The sequence below is a fragment of the Ambystoma mexicanum genome, chromosome 5p (assembly GCF_040938575.1).
Source record: "Ambystoma mexicanum isolate Mex_15411 chromosome 5p, UKY_AmexF1_1, whole genome shotgun sequence".
NCBI lineage: Eukaryota > Metazoa > Chordata > Amphibia > Caudata > Ambystomatidae > Ambystoma > Ambystoma mexicanum.
This window is the reverse complement of record NC_090930.1, coordinates 879,671,845-879,696,850: the sequence shown is the minus strand read 5'-3', so window position 1 is coordinate 879,696,850 and position 25,006 is coordinate 879,671,845. Positions and strand designations below refer to the sequence as shown.

The window sequence follows — 25,006 nt, the reverse complement described above, 5'->3', positions numbered from 1 at the left end:
TGCTTTCGCTCGACCCCCCCACCAACGCCTCATGTTCTCCAGCTCTTGGATCTCTCTTCATTTCCGGCCTCATTTCCCCTTTTTCCTCTGTCGTTCCCCTAGCCTTTGCCCCCCCCCCCTGCCTTCCCGGCGACCCAAATGATTGTTGGAAGCTTTGCTTCCTTGCCCTGTGTTTTTTGGAGTGGCATCTTGAGTTGCAGATAGACCCTGCTAGGGTCCACTTGCACGGGCCCTCTGCAACTCAAAATGCAAGGCTTCCAAAAACCAATTGGGTTGCTTGGGAGGTACAAGGGGGAAAATTGGGAAATGTAAACCCAGAAATGAAGGAGAGAAGTGGGATCCAAGAGAGGGGTGGGGAAGAGAGAAGGCAAGATGAAGAGGGTGATATCAAAAACGGAAAAAGAAAGGGGGGCATAGTTGGGGTCACTCACCTACTTTGGAATAGCAGCAACAGCAGCGTCTGCTTGCAAAGGCCGTCTGCAACTCGAAATGCCGCTCAACACATGGATGGGGAAACAAGGCTACCACCAACCAATTGGGTCACAGTGGAGGTGGAAGGAGGCGGAGAAAAAGGCGGAAAAAAGGGAAGTGGAGACGGGAAAAGAGAGAAAAGAGGGATCCAAGCGAGGGGGACCATGATGGAGCAGGGACAAGAAGAAAGCAAACAAATCAAAACTGAAAAAGAGGGGGGAGGGCAAGAAGGCAAAGATGGGGTCACTCACCTGCTTTGAAGTGGCAGCAGCAGGGTCTGCTTGCACAGGCCCTCTACAATGGAAGTCACCAGTTCAACAGTAAATCACTGGCGGCTGGTGAACTCCAATCAGTGGGGTTTCAAAATCCACTCGCCTACTGAATGGAACGAGCCTGATCCAGTAAAACAAAAACGTCCAACTGCGCACTTCAGCACACTTTTCCAAACACTGTATATCAATTTAACAAGGGACATCTGAGGAGATCATGAAACATTCCAATTTTCCTGGATCGGAGTATTTAGAAACAGTTTTTCTCTGCAGCAGCAAATATTGGATGCCCATCATAAAATAGTGGCTTACAAAGCTCAGGCAGCGGATCCACCAATTCACCATGCACCACTGCAAATGCAAAAAGAAGGCGGATGTAAAATTGATGCACTCATTGTTGTGCACACGCTTTTAAAAAGGTCTTGATTTAGTTTATTTTTAGTAAAATTGTGTTCAATGATTTACGGCCCATGTACATGTACCTCTACTTAACTAGCATCCAAGCATTCTCTCTGTCCATCCTTACTAAACCACTCCTTCATAGAGCACAAGATGAAACGAGATAGACACTGCCATTTCAGTCACATCATCTATCACATAGTGCAGTGATGCAAGGTGGCGCTGTACATAATGTTAAACGGAAGTAGTGTCATCTAAACAAGGTCAGCCTCCCAGTCATCAATCCATTTTGTTACTTAGTAAAAGATGTGGCAGAGTGGAAAAGAATCATTCTAAAAGGGGCACAGAGGTGTAAACGCGAGGGTTCATGTGGGGGCCATTTGCAAGTGATCTAATGGTTTTCTTCCAAGGTGCCAGCCACAGTTACTTCAATGTTTGAACGTGATGCACGATACTACTTGTTTAGGCAAAACATTAGCTTTATTGTAGCTTGTTCACCTAATGGCGCAGTCAGTCTCGTGTATAGGTTTGCTCATTTGAAGTGCGCTTACTATACAACATCTTGCTTTGTGGTATTTTGTTAGTTTCCTGTCGCGTTTTCTTGCTCGGCCTTGTTGGAACAGATGGGTCTTCAGTTTCGCCTGAAGGTCATCATGTTGCAGGCGATTCTTAGGAATTTACGTGAAAATACAGCATTTCTTACTGCAAGGTAGAAAACATTTAATATTGCTATTTACAGTACACACGTTTGCAGGGTTAGATTTGAAAGAATAATTTGACAATGGAACCAACCAGTGTATTCATGCAGAGGTTGGGTACGAGGTGACAGTTAGGATGTGTGCCTTAGTTTTTATAGGGAGTGTACCTCCAAGTGAGGGTGTTTCTTTGAATAGGCGAGGCAGGAGAAGGGCAAGAGTTTTAGCATCTTGAGTCCGAGACAGTTTTTTCACATCAGATTCTCCATGGCTTGGAGTCAGATTGGCACGACTAGATTGCCCTGGTTGGTGCAGGACCATGCAGTCACGAGATGGACTTGAACCACCTCAGTGAAGGAGTGGCACTGCCAGATAATGTTAGCAGTTCATGAAAGCATTCCGCTACAAAGGTTGGGTATACATCCACCAAGATTAGTGCCGTCCACTGGCATTCCATTTCTTTTTAGAAGTCCTGTCCTCCGCCACAGCACCTGGGATCACTTCTATCCACTCACAGTGCCTCCAACTTTCATTCTCAGTGAGACACGAAAATATAAGCGTCTACAGTGGAGTTTTTTTTTTTTCAAAAGGTAGAACACTTTTATCAGGTTTTTTTAAGTTAGATTTATTGGTGCAGTAAATATTTCGATTAGGAGATTGCAGTGTTTTCCGATTTAGTACAACTGGTGACTAACAGTGCTGCTTAATAGAAAAAAAAAGCAAGTGTCTATTCATGTTAAGCAAGATGCAAAATCCTAAAATACAAGAAATCACAAATAAATACCACACTAAACAAGAAATGTACCTTTAATTTGATGAGTTTGTTTGGGTTTCTCCTCCTGCAGCGATTGACTTCAATTGTACGCCTAGACTTTGGTGCTGCCATCCAAAGGATGCTGTCCAGGAAACTTGGAGTGTCATCTGGCTCCGGGACTACTCCTTCTGGCCAAGGTTTAACGATTGCGACTTGCAAAGCTACTGCTGGTTCTGGGTGGGAAAGCAAAACTGGTTTAAAAGAGGAGCACCATTAAACCAATTCAGCGGGGGCGGAATGCATCAATTGAAAATGTTCCATGACCCTAAAATGGCAGATGTGCTAATTTTTTGTAAATTACAATACTTTAAATCGTGCACTTAGAAAACTGAGGGCCGACATTAGGGATCATTGTCAAAATCAATAGCTGCAAATTTAATCAGCCTAAAAATGAGGAGTCCGTTAAACAACGCATTATGAGGAAAGTTAGAATCGAGACTGACAACGAGACCGTTTAAAGATTTTATTTTTGTCATTCCAAAATAATCTGTCTTCAAGTCAATATGTATTCTATAAAAAAAAAAGTCAGAAAGGGTGGTCACCAGGATGTCCAAGAACAAAGTCCTCTGTCCGGAATCTCGCTCCAAACGTACTTACAAAAGAAAACCTCAAAAAAAAAAAAAAAAAAAAAAGACCTTGATAAATAGAACAGAAAACCTAAGTACCAAACATGCTGTATGGGAGGAGGAACGGTCACAAGGTGAGGGGCTAAAGAAATCCTGTACCTATTCCATCTGAGAGTACAGATCCCACGAACCTGCCCAACAGACAAGTATTGTCTGTAAACAATGATGAGGAGAGTTGGGGGAGGCTAATTAAATTGTCAAGGCAAAAATTGACTTCCCGGCCCTAACCCCTTAGCCTTGTTGTTATCCCGGAATATTAGGGGGCATAAGCATCTTTTTGATCAAAGAGAGCTGCAGGAACTTGTTTAGTGTCATTGAAACCTGGTTGACTCCATTATAGATGGTTGGTCCTTTATTTCAAAAAGGCTATCCAAGGTCCAAGAGGAAGACCGAAAGGAGGATTGGCATTGGGGGTTTACTAGTTTTAGAGATGGACTGTACCTCCAATTATCTTCTAGTGGGCAAAATGCACATAAATGGAAGTGATAGTGGTCATAACTATATGATCCCCGGGCTCCAAAAGAGAATTGTGAGTTCATGAGGGAGTTGCAGACCCTCATTGAGCACCAAACATACTCAGATGCTAAGACTATTATTATATGTTGTGATTTTAACGCTATTAGCTTACTTGATTGAAAAACATTTCACCACATTTTTTTGATGGTTTCCGGTCAAATTAAATATATGGGGAGGCGGTAAGGGAATAGGTTAGGGGGTGGATTTGCAGGGAGTCTCCCCCCGCATTTGACAGAAAGAAAACAATCCCAAAAACGTAGGTCAAATATTTTTGACCACTAGTATTCCCAGTGATGGAATGGGAGAGGAAAATGTTATGTCCTGTCCCTCAACTTGTACTAACAGCAGTAGAAAGCCAGGCAATAAGCTTGGTAAAATTTGTGCCTACATTTTGTATTCTGTTGGCCTCACGATGGCAAAGTCTAGGAGGATAGCTCACGGGCAGCACGCTCGCCTTGGAAGCAAGACTAAGAGGAGCACCACAGGTTCCATCCCCGGGTCCGTGCTTAGAAAGCTCTGGGTATGAAGCGCGTAACAAATAACCCATCATATCAAACAGTAATCGTGCCTCAGACCCCACTCAAAATCCATCATTTTCTTCTCTCTAATCAAGCTGCATGGATTATGTTTTTCAATCTCGGTTTCCCATGCTGGTGGCAGACATGATCGCATTAGCTAGAGAAGAGAGTGACCATCTACCACTATTAAGTGCACTTAATTGGGAAAAAGAGACTGGTGTGTTGGCCATAATTAAGTAGAATAGCATTATATGGACCTCCAACAATTTAATTGTTGCGGGGGAAAGGGAAAGAGATACTAAATTGCTTTGCCATTGCATAAGTAAACTGCACTGTGCAAGACCTAAACAAGGAAAAGGCGGAGATGGGCATTGCCGCATATCAAAACTGTGTGAAGAGTATTAGTGCCTGCATACCAGTTCATAACACAAGTTCAACCAAGTTTGGATGGAGGCAGACTCAATCTACACACAGACATGTCTTTGATATTGCTCTTCGAGATAGAAAAAAAATTACCGAATTGAGGAAAATTGGTAGTGAGACACTTCCCTGGAATCATGCTACTCGAGTTGCTATAAGCAGTGCACACTATAAACGCGGGTTGAAACAGCATACATATACAGTGGAGTGTAATAAGTGGAAGAAACTAGTATATTGGAGTTCTATTAATGACTCCAAATCCTTTTGGAATATCATTAATTCACAAAAATCTTTCTGTACGAGATATGCAAGGTGCTTGAAGGAGACTGGGTTAAGCACATTGAAGGCATCTACCTACTTGCCCAGCACTAGACCATATTGTCATGCAGTCCCGGTGCGAAAATCGGTATGAATGTGTAGATGTAAAAAAATGATTGGCTCTTGTAAATGCTCTAAAGCGTCTGGGCCCGCTGGTAAGTGTAATCAGCCAATTAAAAAAGCTCAGAGGGATTGGGCGAGAGCACAGCACCGGTTGTTCCAACTAATCGATAATTCCCACCATCTCCCGACAACACAGGGTGAAGCCATAATAGTGCCGGTTTATAAGAAAGGAGTAAGGCATGATCCAGGTAACTATAGGCTTCTCGCCATGCTCAATGCCCACTTAAAAATCTTTGCCAAAATTCTACTTGCAGAGCTAAATGACGGGATCTTGGAAAATAGTGTCATCTCCATGAATCAGACCGGTTTTATGAGGGGTACTGGGACTATTGATAACAGTTTGTCCTTTGCTACCATTGTTAAACAGTCGTGGCCAATTGGAAAACTGCCTGTATACGTCTCCTACATTGACTTCAGTGCAACATTTGACACTGTTGATCGGGGCAGGTTATGGAAAAAGCCATTGATGGAACATACCGCAAGGATTACTTAATATGATTTTCTCCTTACATAGTAACACCAAAGTAAGAGCGAGGATGAAGCACCCACTCTGTTCAATCTCCATCTAGCAGATTTGGGTGAGGCCATTATGAACAACAACTCTATTTCTCCTAAATTGGGTGACACTCACATCCAGTGGTTGGGGTATTGGATCTGGTGTTGTTAGACCTTACCCTTAAAGGCCTGCAATCACTACTGGATCACCTTCAAGTTTTTGTTCCGCTGAATTCCCTTAAAATTAACATCTGTAAAAGTAAAATCATGTTTCTTTTCACCTAAATCCGTTATTGGAAGGAAACCTAAACTGCATAACTGGCTATTGAGCAAAGATTTGATTGAAATTGTTAACTCTTACAAATATCTTGGAGTTATCATGGACCGCAAATAAGATGGCAAATTGTAGTTAGAAAGTGCTCAACTCGGGTCTGCCCAGGTTGTTGGTGCTATTAAATCTATGACTTACAAAGCGGGAGGTTACTCAGTGGGCACTATCCTCAAATTATACAACAGTAAAATTGTGCCTCATTACCTATGGAGTGGAGGTTTGGGGCATGAAGATTGTTTTTGAGTTGGCAAAATTAGAAAGATGCTTGCTGCGCAAGCTTATGCGCTTCAAGAAAAGCTTGTCAGTTGAATATATTTGGAGTATGGCATCACCCAAGATCAAATCTTGTTGTACTAGGTTCTATTGGGAGGCAATACATGCAAGCGCGGGTCCGCTAACGTGGACTCTTAAAGAAACGCTGCTCAGCAAGTATTAATATAAGAGATTGAGGTTGAAATCCTAGACATAGGATTGTCTGCAGAAGGACTAAAAGAGGTGAACTATATAGGAGGGGAGCATAACTATGCATGTTGTAGGAGGGTATAATGACTCAAGCAGGTTCCCTCATATCGCTTTGCATTTTCTTTCACTGCGAACATAGTTTTAAAAACACAAAATCAGATTTGTTTAGGCTTGCATACCTTTACAGGCTAATTAGACATTCAGGATGGGAAAAATAAAGCTAGAATAATTATGTCTGTGTGACATGTAAATGTACGAATGTTGCATTCGTACAGTGCTTGTGGGGATGAACGCCCTTCAGTGGAGCATAGTCTGCGATGTGAGGTATGAAAGAAGGATTTCTAAAATGTGTGTGTGTTTTTTCGCCAGCACGAAGGTAGGTAGGGAGTAAGTAGGTCCCCAAGAACAACCCATAGATATCAGATGAGAAGATGGGTGCTATGATGGATTGTTGGGGGAGGGGGGATAGTAGGAAGAGTTAAGGAGACTTGTGTGAACAGTTGGACCAAATTTGTTTGTGGGAGTTGGCTGTATTCTATTGGAGGTAGTGATGTGTGTTTGGGTGGGTGAAGTCTAGCAGTGTTTATTGCAGATGTATGGAGGTGGGTGGGCCATGCCCCGGGTGGAATACCACTATGTTTTTTTTAGTTTCATCCTGTGCATTAGATTAATCAAAAAGAAAACCGTCATATTACTATAAAAACAATAACGGCCCACAGGTCAAAGTATGATGAAGCTAAATAGGTAATCTTAAAACAAATATTCAAATACCCAATATTTAAGCAAGACCACCTGTGCCGGATCTGGAGGCAACAAACTCGGGGCCAAGTTACAGGCCCGAGTGCAGACCTGCCGGCAAGGGTCTCATTGCCATTAGCACTCCAGGTTTGCAATCCGAAAATCCAGGGTGCTAACAGGATGTCTCGCAGCATCCCATTCATTCAAAATACTTACTCAAGATGGCCACCAAGGAGCTGGAAGGCGGGGCTCCATTAGGAGCCCAAGGGTGGCGGGAAAGATTGCAGGGGGAAGCAGCAATCAGGCTGGTCGGAATAAGGGCAGAGGTTGTGGGATTCACCATGCAATCCAGGGGAAGCTGGCCAATCAGCACAGAGGAGGGAGGTTTAAATATGGATTTGGATGTAGAGTACCAATATACCAGCAAGAAGGAGGCGAGTAGGAGCAGCAGACTCTGGAGGAGTTGTGTGGAGAAGGTGAGGTATTGCCTTTGTAAGAAAAAGGACACTGTGTGGTGTGAACGAGCGCAACAGCGAAATGAGAGAAGATAGATTACTTAATAAAAGAGGCTCCAAATCCTTCAAAAAATATTTGGATTCTTAACCTCTTTTTCACCATTAGGGTGTAAGGCAGTGGTACTCAAACTTGTTTATGATGAACCACCCCGTCAGTAAAAGTAATGTTGCTGAGCCCACCCACCTACAGTAAAGGTATTGTTGCCAAGCCTTCTTAAGTATAAACATTATGCCGCCCACCGCCATATCTGCTTCTATTTTATATTAAAAGCAGTCACCTTAAAAGCAGTCACCTTACTTATTTTTTTAATGAACTTGCGCCCCCCGCCCCCCTGCCCCCACACAGCTTTCAGTCTCCCTGGGGGGGCCAGCCCACCGTTTGAAGACCACTGGTGTAAGGAGTGTTGGTGAAGTAGGAGGAGTGTTAACCTCAAAGGGTGGCTGTGAGAGCTAGGAGTGGAACAGCAGAGGGACAGAAGAGTGGTGGGTAGAGAAAGGTGGAGGGTTAGCCAGGTAAGAGGTAAGCGTGGACTTGAGTGAACAAGGCTGATCCAACCAAACATGTGCAAGGGACTTCCCAACTTCCATAGAACACTAACAGATGGACTGGGTATGGACAGCTAGGAAGTCCCAGAGGGAGTTTAGAAAGCCATCATCTTAGGGAGTCATGAGTAGCCCAAGAAATAGACTTTAGGGGTTGCCAGTCAGTAGTACTAACCTGAGGTCACAGATGTCTGGGTTAGGGAGGAACAACAAAAGACAAGGGAGAAAGGAAGGGAGAAAAGGAACCCACAAAATAAAAATCCATAAAGCCTCAGTGTTTTTGGACCATTTGTGACAATATTGTTGTCTTGCCTACATTCTTGCTAAATGACAATGACCATGAAAAGGAGGGTGATCTACATAAAAAGAAGAGGGATGAGAGGGAGCACCACTAGACGACTGCGCATACAACAAACCTTCCAGCAATACTAGTCCTAGCAGAGAGAAATACTACGAAAAATGCCAGTATAGGCCAGAGATGCAAAAGAGCCTCAAGGGCTGTTAAGGATGCAAGGCTTGTTCAGGGTGTCTAAGCCAGTCATCTGATAAACAGTTGGAACCATAGGCAAATTTTCTACCCACGTGTTGGCCTGAAATGGAAAGGAAGGTTAATCACTGGGGGTCCAGCAAAAGCACACACACACACCTGGCTTCCATCACACCTCCCCACACGGATAAAATGCAGAGCAGGAAAGCACACTGAGCGGGGCAAGGTACAAGAGGAAACAGCAGTTCCAAGATGGCAGTTTAATATGAGGAGAAAGGCGGCAACACCAGAGAGGGTTGCAAGGTACCCTTGACCTGTAAAGACCGTTACTTTCGGGAACCTTGGAAAGTAAGAAACCTAAGGCCAGGAACGACAGCTAATCTAACCTGCACAGAGGTACCCGGGGCTCTCCTGTCTCGATAACCGAGGTGGGTAGGAACGATTGCTGCCGTGGTACTATCATTGGCTCCTACAACAAAGCAGCATCAGTAAAGACAGCACTGCTCGTGAGTCAGAGAGACTGATACCAACCCAGCCTATGTTATGAACCAAGGTTGCAAGCGGAAACATTGTATGAAGCTAAAGAGAACAGTGTGAGACATATGTGATGAGTGACGCAAATAGAATTGGAAAACAAAAAGGAGTCATTGAACTTTGGGAGGCCAAGCAAAAATACCACAAATGGAGTGGTCCAGCACCACGTGGGTGCTCATTTGAAAGTCTCTGTTAGGTATCCAACTGATGCTAAGTGTGAGAAAATTGGAATGTTGAGATGAAGTGGTCCTGCAATGGGTCAAGCTAAAACCTGTGCACATTCAAAAGTCTTCGATGATTTTAAATATACAGCAATTGGTCCAAGCCCGACTGAGGGAGACAAACTGGGTAATTGAAAGGAATCTGAGCCTGGCTGAGGGGGATCTGGGGTGAACCATGAGTAACCCGAGAAAGAATATTCTCTGAACATTGAAATAAGGGGATCTGAGCCCGGAAGAGGGGGATCCAGGGTGAACACCCAAATTGAATACTGGCATTACTGGAATTACTTTTGCATCTTATTTGTTTGTACATCAGGCCCTCTGAGTCAAGAGACTTAAGAAGTAAAGAGACTTGGACACAGACGGTCCTGATGCTGGTAACTGAACTGTATCCTCGTGCAGCAGAAGCCAGAGTGTGCTTTGCTCAAGTGAACCGCGATGCCCCGTGCTGAAAACTTGGGGAAGGGGAGACCAACGGCCGAACATCCTGGCATATCATTTTTTGCGAACACTTTTCTTTTTCATGAATACTACCCCACACTATTTGCAAATTGACGGTAAGGATTGGTAATAGTATAGGCCCTTTTATTTTGAAAAAAGGGCTCCACTAGGACAGCATCATTATTTGAAGGTCATAGCTTGCTCCCATCCATAGATTAAGGTTTATCACACCCTTGTGAGAGTTCAATAAACACTATTGAACTGTGGTCACTTGCGTCTTTCTTACTGTTGATACCACCCCTAAAACTCCTTGGTGCTTGATAAAATAAATATACACGCATTTCTCTACACTTTGTATTTTGTAATGTGATTTTGAGTTGTTTGTGGAGGAATGGACTGTGGTAATGGGCATACCTCTACAGGGGGGAGAAAAAAACTTTAGTTACAAGGACGTTAAGGTGAGACTTTACTGCAACAAAGCCCTGGAAACTCAGCTAAAGCCATCTTAACTTCGCACCCCTATTTGCGCAGACTATGACCACAATGAGGACATCACAGATCACATCACTAATTACATTACAACAGTAACTGCCATTACGCATGGCCAATTTATATTTTAACACATGAATGGGCACTAGTCATGGCCTTCAGCTATGGACAGTAGTCACAACCTTCATCCATGTGCACTAACAGGCTACCATCCATAGATTTTTGCCTTTTACCAGTGGATACAGCCTTCAACCAGATTAGGCACTAGCCATGGACTTTAGCACAATACTGGCCGTAATCTTTGTCTGTGCCCACTATATATTCTAACATATAAATGGACCTCTAGCCATGGCCTTTGACCTTTACCAGTTTGTACATCTTTTGGCCACGTCCACTGCATATTTTCAAATAATAAAATGCAATCAGTGATGACCTTCTGCCGTGCCCACTGTGTATTACACAACACTAACCAGCCACTAGCAATGGCTACAACCATGGCCACTGTATATTATATAAACTAACCCAGCCACTAGCCATGGTCTTTAGAACTATACTAGCCAGTCGCTATGGCCTTTGGCTGTGCCGACTGCATATTCGGATATATTAATGGGCACTAGCTATGGTCTTTAGCCATGGCCACTGACGCTTTCAACATTGCCCACTGTATATTTTAAAACAGTGATGGCCACTAGGCATGGCTTTTAACCATTCACATTTGGTATTTCTGAACAGTAACCAACCACTAGCTATGGCCTTTGGTGCTGGTGTCAGTGTTTGAAACCTGTGCTTCTTGGAGTTGTTTCCAAGAGGAATGCTACTCCTGAGCAAGCCTCCCATCCCCAGGGTCAAATAACTAATTGCTAACGCCAGCACACACTGAACAGTCCCTGCCTCAGAATAGGTCAAACATCACCATCACGTTGAACCTCTTTGGGGTAGAGGACTGGATTAGCTAAGAGGAAGAAAGTGCACAGAAAATTCAAACAATAGCATACTCTTATGGTGACTGAAATCCTCATAGCTACAATACTTTACCAGAAGGTGATCTTGACAATTTAGAAATTAACAAACATGAATTCAATACACAATCTGCACATAAACGGGTTATAGAAATTTTTAAGAATCGGTTGGCTGAAAGAGAAAATTGTCAACAACCTCAGAGTCCCTCTCAGCGCCAGTTCTGAATACCACTTGCAAAGATTGCATGAAGCCAGAATCTCATCTGGAGATTAACCAGCAAGCATAATGTCTATATGAGTTGGCATTAATCGTCACATTAACAGCCCACTTGGCTCTCGAAACAATCAAGCTCCTGGATGGCGAACTATCCCAGAGTACCAATAACGCATTTCCTTCAGCAATGGTAAAATTAAAGAGAAGGGAAACATAACACCAAAGCCCCACAACAGCACAGAGCGACCTGCGCAGAATGAAAACCTCTGGTATTTTCAACACTAATCACCCCTTTGGGAATGCATCTGGCAAGGGTGTAGATGCTCTGGCTTTTTGAATTTTTATTCAATTCCTAAAATAATGTTAACTCCATCTCAGAAAGGGTGATCTGCTACCCAGATCCCTTTCGAAAGCTCCATGCCAAAAGCATAGTGGCCGGCTGCATCAGTTTCCTGATCTGCAGGGTCTGCTCTCCAGTTGCACAGGAGCAGGTTCAGAGGTCACAAGGTGCCCTTTTGACAGCTGCTGTGAGAGCCAACTCACTTCAGCACAGAAGCTGAATTTGCACCTTTGTTCAAAAATAACAGTCATGAAATCTATAAACAAAGCCATACTTGAGTTTAGGATATGGTGTACAGCAATTCACATAACTATAAGACACCTCATCAGATTGATATATCTGTGTCAGCACCGTGAGCCCAGGCCATCTGAGGAAAGATGCAGAGCGAGAGAGAGAGAGAGTGACACACACACACACGGCTTTCAAATCTACAGACAAGGGAAGAGGGGGTGTTAGCATAGACAAGAGGGAGCCAAGCACAGTTGAAGAAAGATTCCACAATCTTGTTTCCAACTACACCTTCCTTTCATTCCCCTCTCCTCCACATGCTTTAGGCATGTCAGGAGGCAAAGGCCACTTTTCTCAAGGACAGGAAGTCCTTAAAGCAGGCTTCTGTTGTCCAATCATCTCTTTTCCCTATAAAAGAGAGGGAGTCTCCCACTCCTTTGATTAATCTTTGGACAAACACTGAAGGAAGAATTAATTGAATGCCATTGAGGTGGGGGGGGTGGAGCAGACCTCGCCAATGTCCTCCCGTTGTGAGGTGAATACCAGGTAGTCCAAAGCAGAGACAAGTTCTGCACCCTAACCATTCCCAGGTAACATTGGGGTGAACTGCTGCTGGAGCAATACCTGCCTCTCTGCCAGCCACACTGGTACCCGAGAGATCACTGCGAGGATGGACCTCTGCAGATGTGTGCCAGACTCTCCAGTGTTTGGGAACACGAGAACAAGGACCAATCTTATCCCAAAGGCCCAGGATTGGGGCTTATAGCAAACAGAGAGCCATAAAAGCCGGGACTCCTCCCTAAATTTTCACTGTCGAACACTGCAAGCCCATTCAACCCTGTCAAGCACATAAGACCCTCTGCAGCCAACTTTGGCATTCAACCAATCTTCAAACCAGTTTGCCAATGCACCAGCTGAGAGTTTTTGCCTCAGCTCAAACTTTAAGCTCATTGCTGCACCCACTGCATTCAAACCGCCAGCATCGTCATCACTTGTCCACATCGAACGTTGAACCAACCCTGGTGGCTTCAATAAACCAAGACTTTTGTAAGCCAAACTGAACCTCCCGACTCACCAGTATTTTCACTGACGGACCCCGGTGGCCCTCACAATCCGTACTTCAAATACTGTACTGCAACTTGACCCTTGCTCCAAGTCTGGAACCATGAAACCGCTGCATTTTGAGCCAACTTCTAAACACACACCCTGATGCTGCAGAATCCCCACAAACAGCAAAAAGTATTAGTGACTGCTAACTGACCACCATTGGGCCCTAAAGAGACTGGTCAGGTCACCTTCAATGCCTTTCTCGCATCAGAACATATCTTTAAGAACATTTTTTATTTATATTGCCTTTCACCCCAGTTTCATTACTCAGAATGTTGCACCTTTCCATCCTTTCAGATTCTGTGTTCTTGCCAAAGAGCTGGGTTTCGTAGAATATTCTAGTTACTTTTCTAGTTACTTATTGTTGCATATGGTGTGTTTAAATAAAGTATGTGGATTTGTATAGAACCTTGATTGGACATTTCTTTTTGTGTATGTATGTTGCTGTTTGATCCACTACTTCTTCACATTCACACCCGTTGAGAGAAAAGCTTTTGCAGGACTCCCGTTGCCACAAATTAGCAAAGGAGGCATCTCTCTTAACTGTTTGTTTCACTTTACGATTGCGTTAAGCAAGAATTGATGTAGTAACCCAGTGGGAGACTACACAAACATGTCCTCTTGTGTTAGGTAACCCACCTTTTGGTATAGGCCTGTACTAAACAAGTTGGTAGTGTGAGTGAACAGCCAGGCTCATTTCAAGAGGGGTAAATGTGAGCTGGGGCAATTCGCAAATACAAGTAACCAAGTAACACGCTCAAGGTTTTAGTTATATAGTTCTTTATATACCAGCAGTTTTCAAATAAGCATTCTTTAAAAAAAAAAAAAAACGCAACAGATGTAAATCAAATATACTTTAAAATACTTTTCCCGAATCAACACAAAGCTAGTAGATGCTCTTTAGAAATGCTTTTTACACACTTCCTACACCCTGAGGTACTTCACTAATAGTACAGTAATGACATTTATATAATCACCAATATACTTTGTAGATTCTGAAGTTTGTAGGAAGGAAAGGTTAAGGGAAGGAAAAAGGTTTAACAGGTTCTCAATGTGAGCACAAGTCTTCCAATGAAGTCTAGACAAAAACCTTTCCCCAACAATAATAGTTTAAAACCAAGTTATCACCTCTGAGGGACAGTACATATCAAAGTCAAGTGGACTAGAGCAGTCTGCAGGGAGCCAGGACAGCCAACGTCAATTGGAGCGCAGTCTATGGAGCTGGGGCACTTCTTAGATAAAGTCTTGCACAAAGTTAGAGAGTTGTTGAAGAAAAATCGTCATAAGCTGTTACATTTGTGAAGGGTAGAGCTGACATCAACTCTAGCAAAGTAGCTACTGCAAGTCTCAACTAAGAAGAGCAAAGCTAAAGACAGAGGTAGGTATCCCAAATCAAAACAGTACCTTGAGTTTGAAGAAGGGTGATCCAGCTGGCTTCTGTCTGGTTGCAGTGATGCAGATGCTGGGTTCCTGGGCCTCAGTCGTGGGGACAGACTGACAACTCCTGCGGCAGCAATTCGGAGGTCGGCAGCAGCTATGGGCTCTTTTCAGATAAGCGGCACTTTGCAGTTTCAGCGCTCGGTAAACAGCACCACCGTGGATCTTGGACACAGGTTGGGCTTCCTTCATTCCTTGAGTCCTGCACTCTCATCTAGGGGACTCTAGCTCTGGTCGTCCTGCTTCTGGAGGAGACTCTGCTTTCTTCTGGCTGGGTTGGAGACGTTGCACTCTTTCTTGACCCCTGGCACTCGGTTCCTGCAGCAGCAAATAAGTACAGCCAGTTGGGGAAGATAGTCCAGTGGAGTTCATCTCAGGGTTTGTAGGTCCCACTAAGCCAAGGGAAGAAGTCGTACCTTCCGGAGCTTCTCTTGTCAATCAGATAAATTAATTTCAGCACTGCAGCAAGGCTTCACCAGGCAATTCAAAGGTCCAGGAGGATGCAGCAAGCTTCTTTCACTGTTTCTTCGCCAAATGTTCTTCCCAGTGGTCGACTGTCTCTAGTCCTAAAACCTTCGCCTTTTAAGCAGGTTTCTCCCATTCATGGACAGCCTAGCTGTCCTTCAAACAGCAGGGTGGCTGTCCTGAAAGGGCAACCAGCCAGCCAGCCAGCCAGCCAATCAGGACTGGGTGCATTCAGGCATTCTTTAAGACCAAGGACAGGGGAGTCGGGAAACTTCCTCGCTTCCTGCCCTTCGAGACACACTGAGTCAGAGGCGGGTTGGTTTCAGTACTGAAGTCCGCCCAAGACAAAACGAACAAAGGGCTCACACCGGGCTTAGCGTGCAGAGTAAAACCCAAGAAATACCTAACAAACAAAAAAATGGCAAAAAAAGAAGACTGGGCGATTGACAAAAATGGTCACCCATGGGTGCTATACTGCAGCTGAGGATACAGCCACCGTAGAAAAGCACATTGGTAGGATAATTAAACCACTGCCACCAGCCATTTAAAGTAGTGACGTAGCATAAAACAAAAAAGTTACTTGAGAATGTAGGTTAAGGGGCTACTATGTAACAGCTCCAGCAATCCACATAAGATGGTGTCTGCTGGACCTACAAAGAAAAATTAGAGTCAATTTCACTTTACTATTCTTGGGAACAGTAGTCACACAAGAAAAAAGGCATTTAAACCTTAGGGGGATTTATCTGCGACACTGCACTGAGGGTGCTTTGTGTCACCATACAAAATGTACATGCCTATGGTGTTTGTCAGACTCCAAAAACAGAGGAAACATACAATCCAAAGCAGGTCAAAACACATGAGTGAGCAAATGTTCACTCCAGGGTTAAAATTAAAAAGTCCTAAAGTCCAGAAAAAGAACTGGGGGTCTCGAAGGTTGAAGGGAATTAGCACAGAAATTATAATTCTCCCTAACAGTGCCTGTGGGGGCCAGGGGTTGGGGACGGGGTGTGTTTACTTTGGAACCTGGCTGGACGGAATGTTGAAGGAGAGGGGGAGGAGGAGGGAAAGAAAAAAAAAAGACAGAACTCCACTGCCCTAGAAGTGGGTCAGACAGGGGAGAAAATGCTAAAGAGAAACAAGCATTTGTAGACTCTTGGAGAGAAGGGAGAAACCAGAGAGGCGTGGGACAGTTTACTCTCTTGTGGTCGCGGCCCCTAAGGCCTGATAATTATTATGGGCTTTTGCTGCGTGCCCAGTGCCGTCAGCCCGCTCAGGGATGAGACAGCACAGGCCCATCCCTGAAGGCACCAGAAGCACGCAAACTTTATGGTCCAGGGTGAAGAATGGAGAGCTGTCCAGTCCGGCCCACCCAGCCATGCCCACCACCTCGCCCACCCCCACCCCCTTCGCCCAACAAATACTGCCCACCCTTCCTTCACTTCCCACCTTCCCCCTTTACTCCCCCCCACTCTACTTTACTACCCCATTACCTCCACCTCTCCAGCTCACCCCCCCCCCCCCCGCAAGAGCGGCCCAGGCAAGGGAAAGCCCTCAGCCGCTCAGTCATCATGGCCAGGATGAACATGCAGGCTCTGGCTGGAGCCCCAATGAGTATGCAGCCCTTCCCCCACCCCCCTCCAGCTGAAACCTTTCATAAAAGGTTATTTATTGAGCACAGACCTAGCTTCGGGAAGCAAGAGAACAAAAATAATAAAAAAGGAGCGGTGAGCTAACGGGGGGGGGGGTTGTCAATTGGCAGCATGTGAGGAAGACAATGGGGAACAGATCACAGTCTGGGTGAGTGGACCTAGCTGTTAAGGAGGAGCCATTCCTTGGAGGAAGGTCTTGATCTCTTTCATGTACTGTAGAAGTGATAGGGCAAGTCTGATGTTGACGGGAGGAGGTTCTAGAGTCTTGGTGTAGACAGAGAAAGCCTGTCCTGGTGTTTTCCTTCCTGCACAGTCATAATTCAAGTCTGCACATTTCCTTACTTCTGGTGGATTGCAGGCCCCAAGGGATGCCAGGTTGCTCAGTGAGGTAGCCTGGGGACTTCAGGATGTCAGCCTTGTATATGATGCAACAGGATTTGACAGGCTTGCAGTGGGAGCCAGTGCAGTTTGATGAGGGTCGGAATGATGTGAATGAGTCCTAAATGAGTCTTGCTGCAGCATGCAGGACACAGGGGTGCCAGGGTAGTCTCAGGAAGGCCTTCCAAAAGGGCACAGCCACCATCTAGGTGGGAGAGTTCCAAGGCTTGGACAGCAGATCTCAAGTGGTTTTCTGGGATGGAGGACTTGATTTTCCACAGGAGAGAAAGTTGGTACCAGGCCATGTGTGTCTTCCTTGCTATGTGCTGTTTGAACGTGAGGGGTCTGTCGATGTGGATCCCAAGGGACTTAGCACAGGGGGTCAGCTAGGGTGTGAATCCCTCAAGGTTCATGGCAAAGAGCCAGGTCTGGATGTCAGGGTGTTCGTTATTGTTGGTCAGCAGTAGGAATTCAGTCTTGCAGGGGTTGAGCTTCAGGTAAGCACTGGACATCCAGGACTGGATCAATTTGAGGCAGGCCTTAAGCCTGTGGATGTCTTTGATGGAGGATATCTTGAGGTACAGCTGCCTATTGGTGAACGTGGATATGTGGAGAGAGGAGGGTTCAAAGATCACAGGGGAAAAGGATGGATCCTTGCAGGACTCCGCAGGTGATGGATAGATATGGTGATCTGGAAAAATCTATTCATACGAACTGTTGGTGGTTTGCAAGGTCAGATTTTAACCAGATTAGGATGATCTTGCTGATCCCCCATGCAACAATTTAGATGGTCAGTGAGTATCTAGTGTTCTACTGTGTCAAATGATGCAGAGAGATCAAGGAGAACCAAGGAGGTAAGGTTGGTCATCAAGGATTTTAATGGCATCACCAGATGAAGTCATTTCTGTGCTGCATCTGGGTTTGAAGCCAGATTGGTAGGACTTAAGGAGGTGGTTGGCTTTAATAGGTTGTGCAGCTACTGCGTTCTCAATGATCTTAGCTACCATGGGAAGATGGGTGGAGTAGTTTGAGGTAATCAGGGCCCAGTATTGGTTTCTAGAGAAGCAGGGTGATTTGTCCCGTCTTGAAGGTTGAGGGGAAGGTACCTTGAGTTGTCAGCTAAGGGAGTGTACAGAGGCAGCGAGGATGTCGTCCGTGTACGATGTTACCTTGAGGGATGCTGAAGTAGCAGCAAGGTCTTCGATAGTGAGTATTTTGAATGTTTTCCAGGTAGTTGTGGTTTTGCAAGATGTGATGTGTAGTGTGCAGTCAATTGTGTTGTTGGTGCATCATGCGGATATTGTTGATGAAGAAACATTTGATGGTGTACATTTTTCAATGGAGTGCGGTACAGGTGTGTCATACAGAGGCTTGATACAGTGCTCAAAGGCTCAGCTCATATTGTTGGCCTATGCTATGGTGTTTTGGTAGTAGTGGGCCTTGGCAGTGGTGATCAGTCGTCATACATGCAGCACAGAGTTCCTCGAGCAGGGAGAGGTCAGAAGCGCAGCAGGATTTTCACGAAGTCTTTTCTTGTTTTCCAACGGTTGGTTTGTTGAAGTTGTGCACTTGGGTGTACCAGGGTGTGATAGTTGTAGGCTTGAGGGCGGGTTGTTTCACTGAGGCATGGCGGTTGATGTTGGTTGCAAGGGTGGTGTGAAGTTCTTGGAGAAGCGAGAAGAAATCCTGGTTAGACACAAGTAGATCAGCCCATGTGAGGTGGAGTTTGGTGCGATTTTCTTGAACAATCTGAAGGCTTGTTTGCAGAGATTCTGATGGGTTTGCTTGACTGTTGTGGTGCAACTAAAGTCAAAGGGGATTGCCAGACTACAGACCCAGAAAGTCTATGAGCTTTCTGATATAGATTCCCGCCATAGATCCTTCCTTTGCCACCACTGTTGCTCTATTCTAGGATGACCTCCTCATTACGCCAGATAACAATACATCACTGGTTATTGAGGAACAAAAAGGGGGAAGAGTACCGTAGATTTCACAGATTGCATTAATCCTTTCCTTGTTTGTCGCCGGAACCCCCAGCCCCCAATAGCTGGAGAAATTATTGTTTTGCTGAGGAGCACTCCTGTCTCGGGGGGGGAGGGGAAATCAGCTCCAATGTGTTACCTCATTGCTTGTGGGACCATGACTCATGGGTTTAGGTGTACATTCTTCCTGATTCCCGAGAGACTCATCAAGCTGTCCAAGACCCGACACAAGGAACGTGATTGGGACATACTTACACATGCATAACAAAAAGTAATACTACAACTACATATTAAAAATGGATAATACATTGGATAACACCATACAAATAGTTTGAACTTATCACTAGCCAATATCTAGTGAGACTGCAAATATTCAGCCCTGCAGCTAGAGGACCAGAAGAAACCACGCAGAGAAGAAATAAAGTCTTGCGCGCAACTCAGTATGTAACTAACTCAATCCAGAACAGAGGCAAACACGAGAAATATTACAAAGAAATAAGTACACAGTCAAACTGAGCACAAAGTTGCAATAGGGATGGCAGCACCTATGTAGCAAATAATCCTGTGTCTCCTGCAAGAAATAAGATGTGCCAAATGCAACAGATGGGACACTTTGCCAAAGAGCTAGAAGAGTGATGAGCAAAGACTTCATCACTCAAGTAGGCGCGTCCCCCTCCCCCCTTGGAAGATGAGGATTTAACAGTCCTCATGATACAGTGTGCATGCAAGAGATGAACCAAACCCAATTGCCAAGTCAGGATAGAAGGGTTAGAATTCTACTTGATGGCCAACTCAGCTTCAGATCTCACCATTATACCAATAGACAACTACCGGTAAAAGATGAAACAAGACAAAACTTGTGTACACAAACCCAAAGAGAAAACAATGGAATGCAGGAGGTTTGCACATAGAACTCTTGGGATACAAGTCATACCAACAAGAGTTCAAAGGAAGGAAAGCAGAAACAAAAAGGTACATCTCACAACACATTGGCCAGCATTCCTGGGATGGGTTGACCAAGCAAACCTTGACATCCAACTACACCCAGATGGGGAAACATGTGCTGACAGTACAGGACATTGTTGTCTTACAAGAAGAGAGTACACAACTCATTTAGCTCCAGGGCTATAAAGCATAGAAGGATAAGAACATCATTGGAATGACTCCTAAATCCATATCAATTAAACAAAGTGTGTCCCGCTGAACCACAGCAAGACAAGCGCTCCAAGAACGACTTGAGAAACTAGAGAGGAGGCAGTCATTTTTATTATGATGATTATGGTATTTAATTAGTGTGGACCTAGCTCCAAAGAGCAACAGAGCGCTTTACAGAAGTGAACAACATTAGATGCATAACTGAGCACTTTTCAGTGGTAACAACATAATAGGTACACAGCAGGGGGTAGGATACACAGGGGGGGGCGAAGAGAGGTACAGCTTCACAGGGGGGCGGGAGGAGAGGGGCGAGAGGCATCTAATGAGTAATTCAACCAATCGATGTCCCAGAATGGTTTACCCATATTGTAGTAATAAAACGGCAGAAAGCAATGGCATTGAAAACCTCAGTGTTAACCAAAGAATAATAATGGACTGCTATCCCATACCAAGATACTACAAGTGTCAAACATATTCTCACCAGACATGCTAATGTGACAAAAGGAGTGCTCCTCTTTACAAGTACTTGGATAAGTAGTGGCTAAGACGCATACTCAGCCCTTCACTACTACTAAACCAGCAGTGATCCCAATCACAAAAGGTAAAAACAGGTATAGCCCAATATACCTCCTTCACCTTGCTTGGTAGTTCAGGACGATTATACTATATTTTCATGAGGGGTGGAGATAATGGTTAAAATTGATTTCTAAACTCTGGCTTGGTGACAGATGTTTTGGAGGCCACCCTTGTCAGATGAACAGGGGAACAATTCTGGGAAGATGGCCACACCAATTCACTGTAGCTTGGAGAGCAGTCAACGGCAAATCTTGGGTGGGGGGGGAGGGGTGATAATTTGGGTGTGTGTGTGCAGGAGTGATCAGGGGTCTCCAATGAGCACACACAGTGAAACCACCATTAGGCAGTGGTATACTAAAAATATACTCTTTATTGGAGGCCCAATAACAACACAAATGAATCATGAAATGCAATAGTAAAATACCACACAAGCAACACACCATGTAACATTTAAAATCACCAGAGTCAGTGCGAGAAAGTTAAGAACTCCACGAACACCTGCAAAGGAAAAGGGTTAATAACTTTTACAGCACAGACAACCTTCAGAGATGACAACCCTAAAAGTCCAGCCCTAAAATGAAGGGAGCATTGTGCTCAGATGCACGCGTAAAAGCGCCTGGTCGTGTGTAAAGTACTTTTTAGGATGCAGGAAAAAGTTAGGGGAAGGATTCTGAAGGGGTGAGAAAAAGATACAATCTGCTATGGGAAACAAAGCTGACCCGACTTTCGGAGTGGTTTGGAGAGCAACTACTCCCCAAACCAACAAGACCAAAATAACATTCAATGAGTTTGATGAACAAAGGGCCACCGTTAAGTGACTTCACTACTCACTGCCCTTAATTCGGTTTTGGTACAGAATTGGCAGGTCAAGGAGGTGGTCAGAGGTTCAATTTCACGCCCTCGCTTCGGCTTCCAGATGCACAGGCGCTGTGGGTGCGGACACAGGAGCTGCTGCTCTTGATTTAGATGAAGAACAAAAAACACTGATGCAGCAGGGCTCGGGCACAGGAAGGAACACAGGGGGAAAAAAAAAATAACAAAAAAACAATCGCCTTCAGCATCCGTCACACAGTAGCACCCAACTCGACGCAGCCTCCCATCTCCTGCCCCACAGTTGCTGTGGACAGCGAAATTCGGTAGAAAGATGCTTTGTAGGTGAAGATGGGAGTCCCCAAAGTCTCTGGTCGAAACGGCGACCCTCCAGCACAGTAACCAAGGTTTCGGCTGATCAGTCCACGGGATGGCCCAGGGACTTCCGAGAAGGCTTACTTGCAGGCTTACCAGGAGGCGTCGAGTGTGATTGGTCCCACCACTCCAAGGGTTCAAAGCACCATCAAAAGTCTTCTGAGAACAAGCGCAAAGCAGGGCTCAACCAGGACAACGTGATGCGGGTGCCGGCCCTCTTCCGTGCATCTCAGATCGCCCTTTGTTCTGCTTGTCTCTTCTGCAGATCCATTCAAATCTGTTGCTGATCTAGTGGATTGGATGCAGGGCCCCTCCTCATATCTAAAGTCCGGCGAGTGCATGCACCCGACCCACCAATGAGAAAATTAGCCCCATGCATGCAGACCAGCCGTCGTCCCTGATTGGATCACTGAGGTCCTCATGCTCACCAGACACCAGTAATGTGGATTGGGACCCGACAATCCCAGCCCACTTCTTGGGTACCTACACAAGTGACCTGCATGGACCTGCAAAAGAAGCAGCTTTAGCGAGCAACTGCATGCCTAAATAAGGAAGTCCTGCACCTGGAAAGGCATGGGGAAGGCCAAGAGACAAAATGGCCAACAGACAAAATACCTTGTGCCATGGCCATTTTGGACCCTAGCCACAGGTATGAGCTAAACGAGGTAGCGCCTCGGTCAAAAGATATACTAAAATACATTGAAAAAGCTACTGCTGCACTGTATAACATCAGGTCAGGCTACACTAACAAATGCAAACTGTTTGGGCGTCTATAGACTAAGGAGGAAAAGTTGCTTCAAAACAAATCTCACACTAACCCACTCCCCCAAACGAAAGACAGGGGGAACTAATCACCTCTGGATGGGTCTCATGTTAAGGTTGGTTTAACATTCTGGCCAACCCACCAACATTGCAACGTTGGGTACCTGTCCTGTGCTCAATAGTGTTGCTCAATAGTGAAGTCAAAGCCTTGCAGGGTAATGGACTACCTGAGCAATTTAGGATTCTCGCCATTCATAGTCATCAGCCACTTTAAGGGCTTATGGCCAGTCTGCACAGTGAAGTGTGTCCCATAGAGGTAGGGCCTCAGCCTCCAAAGGGGCCACACGATGGAAAAACATTCCTTATCCACGGTAGACCACCTGAGCTCTCTGTCCTTAAGCTGGCGGCTGAGGAAACTGATAGGCAGGAGGATGTTCCCTGCCTTTCTGATCTCGCTGTGATGGAACTGCACCTATCCCAGTTTCGGAGGCATCCATCTGCACAATAAAGGTTTCTGATATTCAGGTGCCCTGAGGACAGAGGCCTGGCACAGGGAGTCTTAAGCCTTGGAAGGATCTCTCACACTCCTCAGTGCAAGTGATCTTCTTGGATTTCTTTGGCGTAGTGAGGGCAGTCAGGAGCAGCTATGGTGCCATAACGTTCCTGTAATACCGAGTGAGGCCTAGGAAAGCTCTCACTTGGGTTTGGGTTGTGGGGGAGTAGGCCAGCCTTGTACTTTACTAGGGACAGGCCGAATCTTACCCCCACCAACCTCATGGGAAAGGTAGGCCTCTGAACCTGGACCAATTTGACACTTGATTGACTCTATAGTCAGCTGGGCCTTCTGAAAGGCCTGCAACACAACCTCCAGGTGTCTTACATGTCCCTCCCAAGTTGGGCTGAAGACTGCTATATCACCCAGATATGCAATGCAGAATTCATCCAACCCAAGGAATAAAATAAGCAGTGTCGCGTATCAGTTTGCTATGCAATTCTGTAGGTTTGCTAATTAAATTGACACTTGTGGAGCAAAGTAAGCTGTTTAAGTTAACTTGTTCAATAAAAGCACTGCTCACCCTAAATTCCTCTCTGGCTCTCAAGGATCTCACCACCCTCTTCTCTGTTCACTGCAATTTCAAAAGGGGCTAATGGAGAGCAATAGTAATCATCTCCTTCACTCTAAAGTGCCCAACCGCCTCTGGAGTGCCAAGTAAGATTATTTTCTTTTTCAAGAAATTGAAAACCAGAAGTAATCCGGAGGATACTTTTACAAAGCCAACTATATCCTCTTTGGCAAAAATATATTCTCTTTGTCAAAGACCAGTATGTGTAACTTTAACGGCCACACAAACAATTTAAGTTGTTGCATTAAGCAGAACTGCAGTATTGCTTCTGTAAAAAACTGCAGTGTCTCCATGGTTTACAGTAATGTTTAGGTTAGTTATCTATCTAAATGTCACAGTGTCAGCTAGATTTATGTTGTTGGGAAAGATGCATTACATTGACGATTGAACACTTTGAAAATGTACATGATCACACGGCCAATTGCTTTTAATGTCAAATCTATTTCTGTGACCTTGACCTGCTGATTAAATTATCTGTGCAACTGGTGCTCAAAGCATAAGCGGTTTTATACCATTTACCCTGAAAGTGAGATGGCAGCAAACTAAAATATTCCACCTAGTTTGACATGTTTTCTGCCTGCTACACCTACTGGTCTGCTTAGTCTCTTTTTTTCCTCTTACATAATGAATACATAAAGCTAACTAGATGTTCATGCAAACGAATAATAAATAGTTCCATTCAGACTGTACATCGACACATCTACTGCAATACCACACACTATAGTTAGCCTACAGAGCTCACTTTGCTCTATGATTACATTATATATCACCTGCGGGAGAGAGCTGGCCAAACTGTTTCCATCAAATAGATTTATATGTCCATTCATGCAGCTAACCTTTTGCATTTTACAGACAGTCAGCCAGATCTTGCAAAGCGAGTACCATTTGCTTGGGACGTGAAACTTTTATGCAACATTTACTTTTTTTGCAATAAACATCAAAAGGGTGGCAGCAGTGAGCCAAAGATAAAGTGGGTTTGTGATGACATGCACAATTTTACAGAAAGACATGCATTACTCA

General features: G+C 44.8%; 1 protein-coding gene across 1 annotated transcript in view; it reads right to left on the bottom strand.

Moving 5' to 3' along the window:
• The window catches only part of MRPL32 (mitochondrial ribosomal protein L32), a 110,128-nt gene that overhangs the window by 61,425 nt on the left and 23,697 nt on the right, over positions 1-25,006 (bottom strand). Inside the window, exon 2 of the mRNA XM_069613303.1 lies at positions 2,640-2,821. Coding sequence (XP_069469404.1) covers positions 2,640-2,821 — 182 coding nt within the window. The remainder of the gene's footprint in view (positions 1-2,639; positions 2,822-25,006) is intronic.